General features: G+C 60.9%; 2 protein-coding genes across 2 annotated transcripts; both read right to left on the bottom strand.

Moving 5' to 3' along the window:
* On the bottom strand, positions 1-1428 carry FOXS1 (forkhead box S1). Its single transcript, XM_057365873.1, has one exon. It carries the CDS (start codon positions 1386-1388, stop codon positions 42-44), a length of 1347 nt encoding a protein of 448 aa, XP_057221856.1. The 5' UTR covers positions 1389-1428; the 3' UTR covers positions 1-41.
* An 836-nt stretch (positions 1429-2264) lies between these two features.
* Positions 2265-15414, bottom strand: DUSP15 (dual specificity phosphatase 15). The gene is made up of 17 exons (XM_057365887.1): positions 15182-15414; positions 14511-14921; positions 12934-12967; positions 10976-11058; positions 10494-10543; positions 9798-9872; positions 9160-9331; positions 8777-8988; positions 5565-5673; positions 5134-5460; positions 4484-4673; positions 4206-4282; positions 3898-4003; positions 3528-3629; positions 3050-3445; positions 2818-2936; positions 2265-2713 (listed from the first exon to the last, which is right to left on the bottom strand). The coding sequence occupies exons 2-17, from the start codon at positions 14529-14531 to the stop codon at positions 2573-2575; spliced, it is 2214 nt and encodes a 737-aa protein (XP_057221870.1). The 5' UTR covers positions 14532-14921; positions 15182-15414; the 3' UTR covers positions 2265-2572.
* Positions 15415-15652: the final 238 nt, after the last annotated feature.

Below are 15652 nucleotides of genomic sequence, written 5' to 3'. Positions count from 1 at the left end.
TGTGCTTTATTGGGTGCTGGGTTCCCAGGGTGGGGAGTCCCTCACTCGAAGAAGAACATGCCGGGTGTCCGGTAGAGGCAAGGGGGCAGCCCCAGGGGGTACCCATTACCCCCCTGCAGTGGGATCGTGGTCCCCGGCCCCCATGGCTCCTTCTGCTCACCTGCCCGTGGCCCCACAGCCCCGAAGGGTGGCTGGCGSGGGGCGGCGGGGGCCGGCGGGGCCGCAGCCAGGAGCTGCTCCAGCGCTGTGCCGCAGGGCCGCTCCTTCATGCAGAAGCTCAGTGCCTGCACCCGGCATTGGTAACTGCTGCCCAGYGCCTCCGGGCCCGGCCGGCCGAAGGAGCCGAACACGGGCAGGTGGGGCTGCGTGTAGCCCTCTCCCTCCAGGAAGCAGGATGGGGGCGGCTTGCCCGTGCCGAGGAGGTTGCCAGRGAACACAGGTGGCACCTGCCCAAACGGCTGACACGGACCCAACCCAGGGGCAGCCAGCTCCTTGCCCTCCAGCTGCCCCGGGGGGGTGTCTGGGGTGGCCGGCGAGTCCTGGGGGGGGTCCCTGTGCTGGGTGGGCAGCAGGGCGGGCAGCAGGGCAGGGTGCTGGTGCTGGGCCGGGCGCTCGCTGGGCAGCGGGTACTGACCTGGCCGGGGTAKCTGCAGCGCCGCCGGGAGCCCCCCGAAGACAGTCTCCTTGGGCGGGCGGCTCTCGGGGGCCGTGAAGAACGGCCCCTTGGGCTGGGGCATGTCCGGCAGGTACAGGCACGGCTGCCTGGCCTTGGGCGGCTGACGCCGGGCGCAGGGCTCAGCGCACCCCGGCACCCCTGCACCCTCGGACAGGCTGSCGGGGCTCGGCAGGCGTCCTGTGGCCAACGGCGAGGTGTAGCCCCCCTCTGCCTTCCCCTCCTCAGGCAGCGGGGCAGCGGACAGTCCCCTCGCCTGCTGTCTRGGGGTCTTTCCGCGCCCCTCATCTCCCTCAGTGCCTGGCGCATCCCGGAGGCCCCTCTTCCTGGTGAAGCGCCGGCGCCGCCGCAAGAAGCTGCCGTTCTCGAACATGTTGTAGCAGTCGGGGTCGAGGGTCCAGTAGTTGCCCTTTCCCGGCTTCTTGTCATCACGGGGCACYTTGACGAAGCACTCGTTGAGGGAGAGGTTGTGGCGGATGCTGTTCTGCCAGCCCTGCTTGTTGTCACGGTAGAAGGTGAAGCGGCCCATGATGTAGCGGTAGATGCCGCTGAGGGTGATGCGCTGCTCGGGCGCGCTCTGGATGGCCATGGTGATGAGRGCGATGTAGCTGTAGGGTGGCTTGGTGGCCTCGGCGCTGGGGAAGGGGCCGCCGGCCGGCTCAGGGGCCGGGGGGCTGCGCAGCGCCGCGTCTCCGACGGGGAGGTCCGGCTGCATCCTCCCGGGCGGCCGCCGCCGTTCCAGCTCTACCGCCGCTCCCGCTCTGCCGCACGGCACGGCCAAGCACGGCCCGTTAAAACCCGCCGGCCGGCGAGGGGGCGGCGGGCCCCTCCTCTGAGGGGCCGCCCAGGGCGGAGCGGGGCTCTGCCGTCCAGCGCTGGTCCCTGCGGACAGACGGACGGATGTGCCGCCAAGGCCTGCGGCCAGCAGTTAGTGGCCCCGGGGTTGGCACGGCTCCGGCCTCCCCAGGGCAGAGGCGGGCACAGCCCCCGGCTCCCCCTGCCCCTTTTCCCACGGAAGGTTCCCACGACCTGTTTCTCATCCTGCCCTGCTGGCGGTGTGCAGCTGGGCTCCGGCAGGGCTCGGATAGAAGCCGAGTGCAGGGATGTTGACAGGACTGAGAGTGCTGCCTGCCCTCAGGTGCCCATCTGCCCCCTGCCCACCCCGGTGCCTCAGCCCTTGACCCCAGCTTGTGCTGAATCCTGTGCCAGGTCTCTGTTGTGCCAGGTCCTTGCATCATTCCCGAAACCGCGGGTGCAGCATAGATCACAGGAGCCCCATCACACTGCTCATGAGGGGAAACTGAGGCACAGGCAGTGAGTGCTTTTGGTACAGGATTCTGTGTTGCCGGGTCATCAGAGCAGCTGATGGACATCTCACTGCTGCCTTCACCCTTGCCAAGGGGCAGGACAGGTCTGGAGCCAGCACAGGGTCGGGGGGTCATCTCATGCTGYTCCTCTGTGKCTGKGGCTGAGCTGGCTTTGCCCACATCYGACTCTSTCCAMACTCAGCTTCCCCCRCCTTCCATGCWCCACTCAGACCAGCAGCAGTTCCCCACACCAAAGCCAGCCCCCAACACCAATAACAAAACACAACCTTTATTTCTAAGGTTCACAAACGGTGAGTCCAGGCAGTGCACAGTGCAAGGATGGAGCTGGTTCTGTCCCAGCTCGCTGAACAGGCACGCAACAAATCCCACCCAGRGGACTCCTGGGGAATAAATACAGCGATCACAGGGGCAGCAGCACCTGCCCATCCCAGCTAACATCTGTCCTTGTCCAGTCCTGCACGCTGTGCACCCTGCATACTCTGCCTCAGGACATGAAGCAGGAGTGGGGCCATGAGGCTCAGAGCCTCCCACTGAGACTTAATGGCAACTGAACTCTCCTCTCCCACCCAGCTCAGGGCTGGCAGAGCTGTTTGAGGACACGGAGAACGTGGCTGGAGGTGCCAGGGGCACAGGGCTGGGGGGAATTGCAGAGCAGTGTCGGCCTCAAGCGCTGGGCGTGGTGGAAGAGCTCGCGTGCGAACACCGGCTCCACCTGCAGAGGCACAGAACAATGGAGGATGGGCACAGATCCGTGTCCCCCCATTGCARTGGTCCCTGTGCATGGCCTGGGGGTCACCAGCCCTGGTGGATACTCACATGAGCCATGATGAGCTTCTGGAAGGGGTGCCCGGCTCTGGTGGGGTATTCCTCCCCGAAGCACAGGTAGATCTGGTACTGCGGCATGAGCTGCCCATTGCTCAGGTACTCCCGCACCTCTGCAAGAAACCAGCGCTGTCAGGGGACACGGGGTCCCTACAGGCCCCACCAGCCACACCAGGGCAGGACCTGTCCCTCTCCCCCAGGGGAGCAGGATCTCCCCGGGCCTTACGCTGTATGTACTGCTGTGTGTCCAGCAGCTTGTAGGTCTTCTCCCTCTCCAGTTTGTTGGGCCAGTTCTTGTGAGGGGCCAGTGGCCCGTTCCAGTACACCCTGCCCTGGCACTGGCGCTTCATGAAGACCCCCTCAGGCGCTACCCACAGCAGCACCCCGCGCTCCAGGTGGGGCAGGAGCCGCTCCAGCACGTCGGTCATGCAGGCCAAGTGGCCATGGCCACTGAGCACCTGCGGCGGGGGGAACTGGATCTGCTCCATGCAGGAGGGGCCGTAGAGGCGTTCGCTGTCGGCCAGCACAGTGCTGGTGGTGATGCGGCAGCCCTCGGCCGTGCGGGTGGTCACCTCCTTCACCAGCACGTCACAGTAGTACAAGCGGATGTGGAGCCAGCAGTCTGGGACAAGGGGAGGGTCAGTTCATGGGCAGCCTGGGCTGATGGGGCCACCCAAGGCATTGCCCGCCAGCGTGGCTCCTACCTGAATTGTTGACATCCTCCACAGGGAGGTAGGACTGGGGTCCAGGCAGAAGATGACCATGGGTTGGGTTCCAGCCATAGAAGACTCCCCTCACAAGGCACTCTGRACCAGGGCATAGAGAAGGTGGTAAAAGGACATGGTTCCCAGGTGCTCCCAGGTGCTCTCCTGGCCCAAGCCCCTGGGCTCACACTTTCCACTGTGTTTCCTCATTATTGGGCCTCATTATATCCCCTAAGGGCATGGCCTGGCTGGGGTACAGTGGGAGTCCCCAGCCACTACCTCAGCTCCCGAGGAACAGAAGAGCAGGATCCTGGCAGAAGCGTGTGCTCCCTGCCACCAGCCCCATCCCACTGAGAGGGACCCTCCTCACCTCGCTCAGTGGGGTGGGCAGAGAGCCGAGGCTGTGGAGACACATGGGCTGTCTCCAGTGTGTCCTTCTGGCTTTCCTCCTTCTTCGGACTCCCTGTTCTGCTGCCCTGGGGGTAGGAGCAGCTTTGGTGAGGGCTGAGCTGGCAGTGGGGGATCCTGAGCTGGCTCCTGCCTCCACCATGGACGCCGCATGCCAGCAGATCCCCTGCCTGAGCCTGGCACAGGGACCCTCACTTATGCCCCGTAGGACAGATGCAGGCATTGTGCAAGCAGGGGGTCGAATTTGAGGGTCGAATTTGAGGGTCCTACCTTCTCCCCTGCCTGGAAGGCACAGGGCAGGCTCACCTGCTGGTCCTCACTGCCTGGGGACTGTGTGTCACTGTCCTCTGCAGAGAGCAAGAAAGAACTGATGAACCCCCGGCAAATGGCAGTAACAGCCACAGGGAAGACAGCTGGCTGYCTGKGACAYCCAGAGAGGAAGARGAGCAGGGARGAAGGGTAATGTCTGTGGGGCACAGGGCTTGTACAGGCATGATGCAGGCATCAACCCCACATCTGGCACAGGAGGAGGGACGGCAGGGACCTACCTGTGTCACAGGCTCTGTCAGTCACGATCTGGTACACTTTGTAAGGCTCGGAGATGTCCAGCTGGCTCCGCTCAGGCACCTCCTGGAAGTCCGTGCTCTTGTTGAGGGCGCAGCGCAGCCGMGTCTTCCAGGTGGAGGGGTCGGCCTTGTCCGTCCCTTCGTGGTACTTCCCCTTGTAGACAGCCCAAGCCTGAGGGACAGAGGGTGCCCTGTGCTGTGGGGGCTGCCACAACCTGACCCCTGGCTCCACTGTCCAAGGGGGTCCGGGATATGAGTTTGCCGGGGCTGGGGAGGCAGTGAGGAAGCGGGGCTGTGCATCCTGGGGGCTGCAGGGAAATGGGTGGTGGGGGGTCCCAGGGGAGCACATGGAGCTGGGTCCCTGGGAACCCCGGGAGTGCGCACGGAGCTGGGCAGCGTGTCCCAGGGATGTGCATGGAGCCAAGTCCTAGCGCTGCGCACAGAGCCCGGCGATGGAGAGCCCTGGAGGGGCGCATGGAGCTCGGCTGCACGGAGCTGGCTGAGGAATTCCGGCGGCGCGCACGGAGCTGAGCGGTGGGGAGCCCCGGGCAATGGGGGTGCACACAGAGCCCGGGGTCGAGTCCCAGGGACGCTCCCAGAGCGGGGTGGGGGCCGCGGGGAGCCCRGGGTACCTTGAAGAGCGCAGCATCCTCCTGCTGCCGGTAATCCTGCTTGGCCGCGTGCTTCCAGGGGATGCGGAAAAGCGTCCGGTGCCGGTTCTCCCAGCGCAGCCCCGGGTACCGGCCGCTGTCGATCTGCGCGATCAGCCACTCCTTCAGCCGCATGGGCGCCCCSGGCTCCGCCATCGCGGCCCGGCGGCGAAACCGAAAGCGGCTCCGGCTTTCGCTTTCCCTTTCCTGGCCCGCGCCGCCGGCTCTGGCTGCCCCACGGCGCAGGGGACGTGTCTTAAAATTTTTTCTCTGCCCCACGTTTCCCGCAGCAGCGTCAGTCATCCGTGTTCAGGAAAAAGTAATGTCGTAATTGAACGGTACAGCAGAGGGAACAGCTGCAGCTGGTGCRTCCGGGAGGGACCCCCAACAAAAGAATACCCGAAGTTTCATACCCTCACAGTGTGAGCACCGATGTACACCAATGGTGATTTTAGGCTCTTCCTCTCGTTCATTGGCTCCTGCAGAGCCTCTGGGTGATCGACCCCCACCTCGGGAGGTGCGCTTTGTTAGGCAAAGAGTGGGCGCCCATTCCCGGCTTTTGCCTGGGGCTCCAGCCTTTTCCTGCCATCCAGAACACAATGTGCCGCTCGCACTGATAATTTACATACCGAGATACCTGCACTAGGTGTATTTCTCAACGCAGAGGCACCCTTGCACCCGCGGGAGAGGGGCAGACATTGCAACCACGGGAGTGGGGACAAGGCACCAGAAAGCACRTGGAACTCCCCTAAACTCCTCCCGRGTGCCTCCCATAAAGCTGWCAGGGCTCCCACATGCTCCCCGAAGGGGACAAGGGATCCTGCTCCCCTCTCTTCCTGCTTTGGGGACCAGGACACCTCCCAGGCTCAGGAGCTGCATTCTCCCGTGTACAGCTGCTCACCCCACGGGTGTGGGGAGCTGCGGGAACAGCACGGAGTTTCCAGGGCGGTGTGAACGGTCACATTTCCCCATCTCTCAAATGTCTCTTCTGCTCTAAAGCTCACATCTGCCTCGTGGGGCTCTGGGTGTTGAGTCGAACGGGAAACGGGTGGGAAGGGCAATGAGCTGTGCCAAGGGCTGCCGGGACCCGGGCAGGAACCTGACACATCCTGCACCAGCTCCCCACTGGCCCCCAGCACAGCAYGGGCTGGGTCACTGGGCTGCCCTGAGGTGTCACTGGTGTTGGTTCCTCCACCACTGTCGCAGAGCCTCACGGTTCTGTGCAGGGAATCCCAGCTCCTCTGCCTGGCTGCTGCCTCCCAAGTCTCCTTTCGCAGCCCCCCAGGTCTCCTTTCCAGATCTAAGTCAGAGAAAGTCACCTCTTGCCGAGAGGAGAAACAAAGTTCCCGAGAGCTGTTGGGGCTGCAAAGTCTTCAAATGAATAATCGGTGGCAGGGAGCCCAGTCTCGGGCTTTCCCAGAGGATGTGAGGACAGGGCACGGCCACGTGGCACAGAGGGCACATGGGGCCACACAGGGTGTACGAGCAAGCCCCGCTGGCAGTGGTTTTCTCTCTGTACTGAGCCTGTCCGGGACTCCTTCGTTGCAAAGTGAAGCCCAGGCATCCCCTGTGCCCCTGTTACTGGGAAAAGGGCCTGGGACTGACCGACAGAGAAYCCACATCTCCCCTCTCTGCCTTGGGAAGCAGAGCGMTGCACAGCCTCCCAGTGCCTTGCACTGATTACATCCAAGGCCGGGAGATAATCGCAGCYGCCGGCTCGTTTGTCAGCCCCAGCCTGCAGGGATAAGCTTTATCGGCCGGCCGGGGATTTCATGTGGTGTGGCAGCCGCCTGGTGACGCGGGACCCGGGGGATCTAATTACCCGGGCATCAGCGAGGATGTTCAGGAGCCAGATTTCCCACTGGATTACCTCCCTGCGCAAGGAAGGTGAAGCTGCTTAACCCTTAAACTTTTCATGCCAAAATGAGCTTCTAAAGGAGTCAAACATTAACTCATAGCTAACCCTGCCCTTGCCCGGGGTTTTCCAAGCTGTGCAAACCAGATCTGCCAAAATAAATACATTCTGCTGTGCTGTGGCAGTGAGCTGGAGGGGCCAGAGTCCTGTGTGATTTACAGTGGGAACCTCTGGGTGTAAATACCTTGACGTAGGGTGTCCCAGTGTGGGAAGGTGCAGTTGTGCATGAGGCACACATCCATCCCGGGTGTGTGATCSTGGGCTGTGGGTCCACCATCCTGCTGGGCACTGGGGGGGACAAAGGGTGGTGCACAGTCCTGGCATTGGGGTGAGGGAGTGGGAAGAAAACTCTGGAAGGAAGTGRGAGGAGATGGGCATCCCACAGCGGATGGTATAGGAGCAGTCAAGGATGATGCACCCCTGGTTATTCAATTGGCTCARTATCTATCCAGAGAGGGGGGGAATGGAGCTCCCAGTCTGCCTGGGTCACCCCAAGGCAGCACCCAGCCCAGCAGGCAGATGCTTGCAGCAGGAAGGAACCCTAGTCTTGAAGCTTTGTCTCTTGGGGGATCCCTTCCCCCTAGGAGAGGGGTGGCAGGGATGAGGGGAACCCCAGAAACATGTTCTGACTCCCAAGAGGAACAGTGCTGATGACCCAACTGGGCATGCTCACAATCTTCCCCACCTGGGACTCTGCTCCAGGAAAAGGGTAAATGTGACAGGCCTGGAGCTTGTGATACTGAGCTGATGCCWGGCTCCCAGTACTCCCAGCAGCTGACCAGTAGACTCCTGGACCTGGTGCTGCTGGATCCAGTGAGTGGAGAGGCTACAGTGAAACTGGCTCCAGGTGGGCTTCCACCTGCTGCTCCCACCCCCTCCTTCCCCACTGTCCACTAGGCTTAGAGAGTGGCCAGCAGCAGCTCCAGACCTGTCCCATGCTGGGGCCTTCATCCTCAGCATTCCCATTTYAACCCAGCCATCACAGGGGAGTCAGACCACAGAGGAGGGTGTTTATTACTGGGGGACATAGAAAGTCTTTAAGCAAAATGGCTTAAGGCTCTGCTCTAGTGAGGTCTGGCCAGGTTAAATGCTCGGTTCCCACCTGTTACAGATTGTGCCCTGGGATGAGTGGGAATGGGGTAACAATGGATTCCTAAAGCTACAATGCTTGCTCAGGGCTTGTGCTTGGCCAGTCTGGAGCTGGACCCTTGCCTGGGAGCCCGTGTGGTGGCATKACTTGCTGGCACACTTGTGTGTCCCTGCTCCACAGCCACCTGGATGCTGGGAGCTTGTGCTGCTGGTGGGAAAACCACTCTGAGGGGAGCACCGGCTCTCCCGTGCACCCTGAGGTCCGTGCAGTGGGTACCCAAGTGCTGAATCTGCTGCTGGCAACACCTGGGTATTGGCCTGTGGCAGGAGAGCCCCGCTGTGTGTTCTGTCCCAACCTGGAGCCTGCAGTGACCCAGGGGCAGAGACCAGTGTCCCCAGCATGCCAGATGCGAAGAGGATGAGCCCAGCATGTGCTGCAAAGCCCAACAATGTCCATGAAGCCTGCCCACACAGAGGGTGGAATGTTCCCACCCCCAGAAGAGAAGAAGGAGCTGGGTTTGRTGCAAGTTCCAGCCCAGTGTTTCCTGTCCCACTGTGTGGCATCTCCTTCATCTCCCCCAGGCTGTTGGGTGAATCTCACTGCTCTCCCTTGGCTGGTGTCACTTCAGACAAGCTGGGATGCAGGAGAATGTCCTCTTCACCCGCAGCAGGAAGGGACTTGTGCTTCTCATGTCTCTGGCTCTTGGGACCAGTCCTTGCACAGCTCCCTCTGTCCTGGACGCTCCTTCTCTCCCTGCCGGGAGCAAAGCCTTTATTTCTTCCTCATCATTGAAAGGGGACATCCCATACTTCTGCTTCAGGTGCCTGCGGACCTGGGGAAGGAGCGAGAGGCAAAATAAGGTGTTGGTTTACAAGAACAGGTCTAARCCTGCCAGCAAGGGGAGCAGAGAAGAAACCGAGTCCCCTCAGGACTCATCCATACTCTGAGACCCACGGCAGGCTCAGCCACGGAGCAGAGCACGGGTGGCAGAGGCTGCTCCCACCTTGCGGGCYGCGCTGCCGCTGAACTCAGACAGCTGCTGCCTGAAGCCGGGGTTGGGGTTGGCGACGGGCCGGATGGTTCGGATGGCATCCAGCACCTCCTGGCAGCTCAGCTCCGTGACGACCATGACGTAGGCGACGACCACAGTGGTACTGCGRGAGATGCCAGCGAGGCTGGAAAAGGAAAGTGCAGAAGGGCTGGGGTTAGTGGCACACCCTGACCCCATGCTTGCCTCTTCTTCCACCCCTGTGTCTCAGATATTTCAGTTCTTCTTCTCCAAGGACTTGCTCTCCTGAAGGCCTGAGCCCTCCCAAAGTCCAGGCCATCAGTGCCTATAAATACCCACTCCTCTCCAGGGAACAGGAGCAGCAGCCACTGCCTGGATGCCTGCCCCAAACTCCGCTCATCCCGTGTGCTCAGCTGCAACAAAAAGCTGCCCTGGCTCCAGGACTGGCTGGATCCTGCCGGGTTTGAGTCACAAGCCACAGCCAAGGGTGGATCCTGGGTGGATCCACGGGCACAGAGCCCTCTGGCACACGCTGGCTTTGATCAGAGTTCTGCAGTTCATGTGATGGGCTGGGGGCTGGATCTCTGCTGAGCTGGGGGACACAGTAGTGGGCACAGACAWAGAAGCATTACCAGTGGACGAGGCAGTTCCCTCCATGCAGGCGACACTGGTGGATGAAACTGATGCATTCCTTGAAGTGCCTCTTGCTAGCAGGAAAAATAAACCAGACAGAATAAGAACTTTAGGGGTGGAACAGCATTTTTAGCTGCAGGAAGAGCAGCCCCGCATGTTTGAGTTGTTTTAGGGGCTCTGCCAGCCACTGCTGAGACCTGAGCAGCTCAGTGCTGTTTATTCCCAAGGGAAGGCAGCTCTGCCAGCTCATTCCGTGCTGGGGACACAGAGTGGGACACTGTGCTGGGGATGCACGGGGCTACCCTGTGACTTGTGTGACTCATGCTGGGGCAGTGGGACTCTGGCTGCTCGCGCCTCCAGCCACGCCTGTGCCCTTGGCTGACTCCACACCCTTTATGTGCTCTCCCCTCTCCAGACACTTGCCACGGGGATTCTTGCTGCTCTCTCCATGGGTGCTGCAGAGTGGCTGCCCCTCACCTGAACCCACAACTCATATCCTCACAACAGGCACTGAAGTGGGATGCTGCTGGGATCCAGGGGTGGTCCCCTGCACTGTGGCATCACATCTCCAGCCTGTGGGTCTCTGTGCTTGAGGAGCTGAAGGCAGCACATCGAGGGTTTGGAAAGCTGTGAGCCCTCACCCCTGGCTGCGCTCCCACCTCCCCACACATCCCCAGCCCCGCTAAGGTACTCACATGTTGGCTTCAGGGGTGTCAGGCAGGGGGATGCGGAGGTAAGTAATGTCCTGAAAGATACAGTAAGGAGAGGCTCAGACACTGCAGCTAGGGTGTCATACATGGTAAGAGCGCAGCTGGCAGTGCCTTTGCTCCTCACCCACAGCTGCTTGAGGGGTTTTGCTCCCCCCACACAGCATCCCCCTGCATGGGGAAGAGGTCACACTCTCCCGGGAGTGAAGGGCAGGGCAAGGGGAGACCAGCAACTCGTGGGAGGGGATGGGAAATAAGATGAGTCTGGAGAGCTGGAAATTGTTTCCCGTCAGTGTTCAAGGCCGGGTTACAGTCACAAGACAGCCAGTTTCCCATGCTGGGGGGCCACCCAGCTCCTCTGRGATTAGTGACCAAGGCGAGGTGCCATGGCATGCTCAGAGGGGGAAAGAAAATGCAGCATGGAAGGAGCTGCAGGAATCTACACCGTGACATCTGGTGCAGGACTCTACCTTCAGCAAGGGCTGTGGGGACTCATGGATTGAAACGATGTGGGTGATCTTGTTCCGGCTTAGCTGCTCCAGGTCTTTGGCATCTGAAGGATAAAACTAGACATCAACATGTGTTCATTTCTTACCCTTCTCTTCCCACAGCACTCCCACCCTGCTTCTACAGCCAGCCAGCACACAAGAGCCTTGCTCCAGCAGATTGACTGCATCCCACCCCCACATGCAGCAGTGCAGACATGGGCAAACRTGGAAACCTGGAATGCCAGTCCTGCGATCCCAAACCAGAGGCCTCTGCCTGATCCCTTGTCCTTGCACTCATGTTGATTGAACCATTCAAACCTGCACAGAAATGCTCTGTGTCAGCARGCAGTGTCCCTCCTGCCCGTACTTGTCCCCAGTTTGGGAGGAGACATGTGCCCTGCCCACACCTCCTTGAGCAGACACACACGTAGCTCTGTGACTTGCTGCAGCCTGAGGGATATGCTTTATCTTGTGAACTATGCAAGTGGAGCTGCAGCAATTTATATCAACTTTGATTTTCTGTAGAAAATACCTGAGCAGTGACTTGCTGCTCCCTCCTCTGCCCTTTCTGCAGCTGCATGGACAAAAATAGGGTGTCCTCCACTGTTGGGGGCAATGCCTTACCTCTCACTAATGCTTCAGCATTCTGGCTGTGATTCKTGCCTCTGGTCCAGTACAGGATTGCACAGGGAGGGGAGCATGCTTGTCTTGCTGAGCAGCTTCCGAGTGTCTCCCTTTCATGCAACAACCAGCAGATGCTGCAAGTGCAGCCAGAGAGGAGAGGAAACATTTCCCCATCTYATTCTTTGGGTTTCTAAACTTTCACGTGGTGTAAAACCTTGGCTCATGAATCCAGCCCACGATGTGCTAATGGCATGATGTGAATTTTAACAGGAGGGAGTCTCAAGGGAGATGCTCTGCAGGGGAGCTGCACTGCGTGTGGGGAGGGAGATGGGGACCCTTGTGGGGACTCACACAGCACCTGCCACCTTCCCATCCACCTTSGCAGGCAGTGACAGCAAGTGGTGACACTGGAATCAAGGCTTACGGGGCATGGAAAAGCTTCCAGTTGGACAAAGTATCTCTGTGAGCTTAATGTTGCAGGCCTAGAATCTTCTCATGCGCCTGGATTGCCTGGCAGAGTGATGAGGGATGTTTGGATCGCATCAGACCTAGGCCCCACAGCAGAGGCTGCTCACAGGAGCCCTCCTGATGAACCTGGGAGCTGGATGCCCTTGTCTCTCTGCTCCCAGCAAGCCACAGCCCCCCCAGCTCAACCCAAGGTGCTCCATGGGGCACAGGAGGCACAGGGCTGCCACTCCAGTGACATTGCCCTGGCAATTCACAACAATGGTTTTAAACTTCTGCAGTGCTTACAGCAGGAATTGAGCTGGCAAAGGAGCCATCAGAGAGGCAGGAGTATTAATAAAGCTGTTTTGTCATGGCAAATGCCAATGCTTCGTCATTAACAGTCCCCTGACACAGAAAACCCCTTAAAATAGTGACTTGGTATGAGAAGGGGTATCTGCCTCTGGGAGAAATTCCCTCCTGAGGGTGAGCAGCCCACTCTGGCCTCTTCTACAGCTGCAAAACTGGGTAGCATCACCCTGATGTGCCTCACTCCTGGCATGGGATCCACATTATGTACTCCAAGAGCTCAGGGCATCAGTTAAATCAGGAGACTGTGCAAAGGCAGGGGGTCTCTGCCTTGCCTTTCCTGCAGTGCTTTCAGTCCCATTACTGCCAGCCCAAACTGGGTGACAGAGCAGAGCAGGCCGTGGGTGCAGGCAGGGCGGTGGGTGCAGGCAGGGCAGTGGGTGCAGGCAGGGCAGTGGGTGCAGGCAGGATGTCAGGCAGCATTGCAGGCAGGGAGACACCAATTCAAGCAAGCCCCACTCCCCAGCTGGAGAACATCTCTGCAGCAGCCGGGCTCCACTTACCGACAAAGTTCCCAAGGTAGAGGCCGGGAAGGATCTGTGGGACACAAGGGGAAGTGGCAGTGTGAGCAGTGATCTTGCGCTGCGGTACCCWCTGTGCTGGGACCCACTCTGGGAAGCAGTGACCTTGGCTGGAGAGGCCAAAGTTCTGGCATTGACATGATCATCGCCAGCCCCAGGGCAGGAACACTGCCAGTGCAGCTGGCCCTGTGCATTCCCAGGGCTGCCACTGCCCTGGCAACCAGGATGGGGGCTGGATGTAGCCCTGGCACCTACAACCACCCAGGACTGCACTCTCATGGGTGCTGAGATCCAGACATTGCTTTTTTTTATTGCTCCTTTTGTTTATCATCAATAAATCCTCCRTTGGGGTTTATTACCTGAGCTCAGCAAGTTGCACACACCTTTGTACAGTCTTGATCTATACCCATGGCCTGTGGAAGCCCTGCTGCCCGAGAGACGGAAAAGCAACAGGCACAGAGAAGCTTGAAGGGGATGTGACTGTCCCCCTCCAGCCCCGAGCTCTGCTCCCCTCACTCTGCACTGCAGGGAGCCCATTTCTCACAGCCCAAGCACAGATTGCTCTCGACACTGTGCTTTCAGCTCATTTCCCCTGGGAAATTCCACTTCTCATGATGAAAAGATAATTACTTGACAAGGCCTCTCTTAACAGCAATGCAGATGTAGAAGCAGGACACCTTGCAACCCTTCTCAGCCAGAGCTATTTTAWATTCTCTCTCACTCACAGCCTGGGCAATGAGTTCAATCCTGTATCCAGCCAGCTTTCCACTTTTCTCCCTGCAGCAATATTTTGGTTCCCAGGGCAGGTAGAGGTGATTTTCACCAGCRCAGCTGGTCTCACACTTGTCTCACTGCTCACATTTGGAAACGTTTCTCTCAACTGAACAGCTTAAAGAAGGGTGGTTTTTTTTTGTGATTCCTGAGATTTTAGATCAATTTCCTATCGACGGGGTGCCTTTAATTCGCAGCTGCAGCACCGAGAGGAGCGAGTGGGAGAGCGCCAGTTAGCAAGGGCAGCTCCCAAGGGCAGGACACTGAACCATGAATAAACAGCATGTGCCTGTCCCCAGCACCCTGCTGACCCGCTCCTCAGAGGAGAAAGCGGGGCAGCACATAAATAAAATAGTGCCCATCCCCTCTGCCCCGTGATGCCGAGCCCCACACACAGCCCAGCCCCGCTGAGCAAGGGGTGTAGGACCACCAGGCTCGGGGTCCTATAGGGCTCCCAGCGTGTGCTTGGAGCTGGTTCCTTGGGATTAAAAGTGTTGGGAAAGGTTCCCCCTTTCCTTGAAGGAACTCGCTGTGACCCCTGCCCTCCACACCCCCCGGACAGCTGTCGGGACGAATCCCAGCATAGAGTCCCTGCCTGTTTCACCTCCGGTTTTGCTCTGCCGGCAGATAAACAAAATGCCTGAGAGCCGAGCACTGTGCCGGATCCGGTGCCGGCAGGTGAAACGCCGCTTGGCACGGCAGAGGAACCCTCGAGGTAAGGGTCTCCCAGCACCGGCACCGGACGAGCCGCCGAGCTGCAGAGCAGCCGCCCCAGCGCTCCCCGTTACCTGGCTCATGCCGTTCCCCATGGCCGACGGCGGGCGCCGGGGGAGGGGACGGGGCGCGCGCGTCCTTGTCCCCAATGCTGCCGTCCTCCCCGTCCCCGGGCGCGGCTGCCGTCCCCGCTGCCCGGTCGGGTTSCCGTCATGAAGAGCTTGGATCCCCCGGGATCGCTGCTCGTTCCCAGCGCGGCGAGGCCGAGCCGGTGGCTGTGCCGGGGCAGAGGAGACCGCGGCCGCCGTCCTCCGCGGCTGCTGCCGAGGCCCTTCCCCGGCTGTTCCGGCGCTGCCGCGCACCGGCTGCTGCCTGGCCGGGAGCAGACAAAGGAGGAGAAACTCCCCCCCTGCGCCGTGGCGTGGGAGCACGGGGCCGCGCTGGCTGCTGCCTGTCGCCGCTGCCCGCGGCCGCACAAGGCTGCACTGTTGGGAGAAGAACAAAACCTTTGTCCCGCTCCATCAAGGAAGGTCTGTGCGGCTACGCGGAGAAGCGCCCGGCAGCGTGCCCACCCCTGCCCACGCCATTCCCACCTCTGCCTGCACCATACCTATCCCTGCCCTGCCCACAGCGTGCCAACCCCCTGCTCGTACCGTGCCCACCCTGCCCGCTCCGTGCCCACCCCCGCCTGCACCGCACCTCCCCCTGCCCTGCCGGCTCCAAGCCCACCCCTGCCCGTGCCCACCTGCAGCCAGGTGCCGCAGGATCTCTGCCCTGCCCGGGAGTCTGCGGAAGTGTCCTGGGGACTTCGCAGMGCCGCAGGATGGGCAGTGCCAGCGAGGACGAAAGGGTGAGGGGTTCCCCGCTGGCTGTCACCGCCAGCCCGCAGCAGGCTCCGGCCGAGGGGTGCCCGGAGTGTCGGGACRGTGAGGGGGATCAGAGCTCTGAGGGGGCTCTGTGGGGGTGCGGGTGCCGAGAGCGCCCCCTGGCGCACGGCCGCGCGGTTGCCATGGGGACGGCGCGCGGGCTCCGGCCGCCCTCACAGACGGGCCGGGGTGGGGGGTCGGGGGTCGCGGCCCGGTCCGGCTCCAAGCGGGGCCTGGCAGCGTTCCGGTGAGCTCCAGGAGGRTTCCCGGCTGTGTATCCTGGCTCCCGCACACCCACTGGACGGTGCGTTAAGGCCCATACGCTCCCTGGCAGGTGAGACCGAGGACAG

Source organism: Malurus melanocephalus, unplaced genomic scaffold, assembly GCF_030028575.1.
Source record: "Malurus melanocephalus ecotype Western Australia unplaced genomic scaffold, MMel_1.1 scaffold_59, whole genome shotgun sequence".
Classification (NCBI taxonomy): domain Eukaryota; kingdom Metazoa; phylum Chordata; class Aves; order Passeriformes; family Maluridae; genus Malurus; species Malurus melanocephalus.
This window is presented reverse-complemented; position numbering and strand designations above follow the sequence as displayed.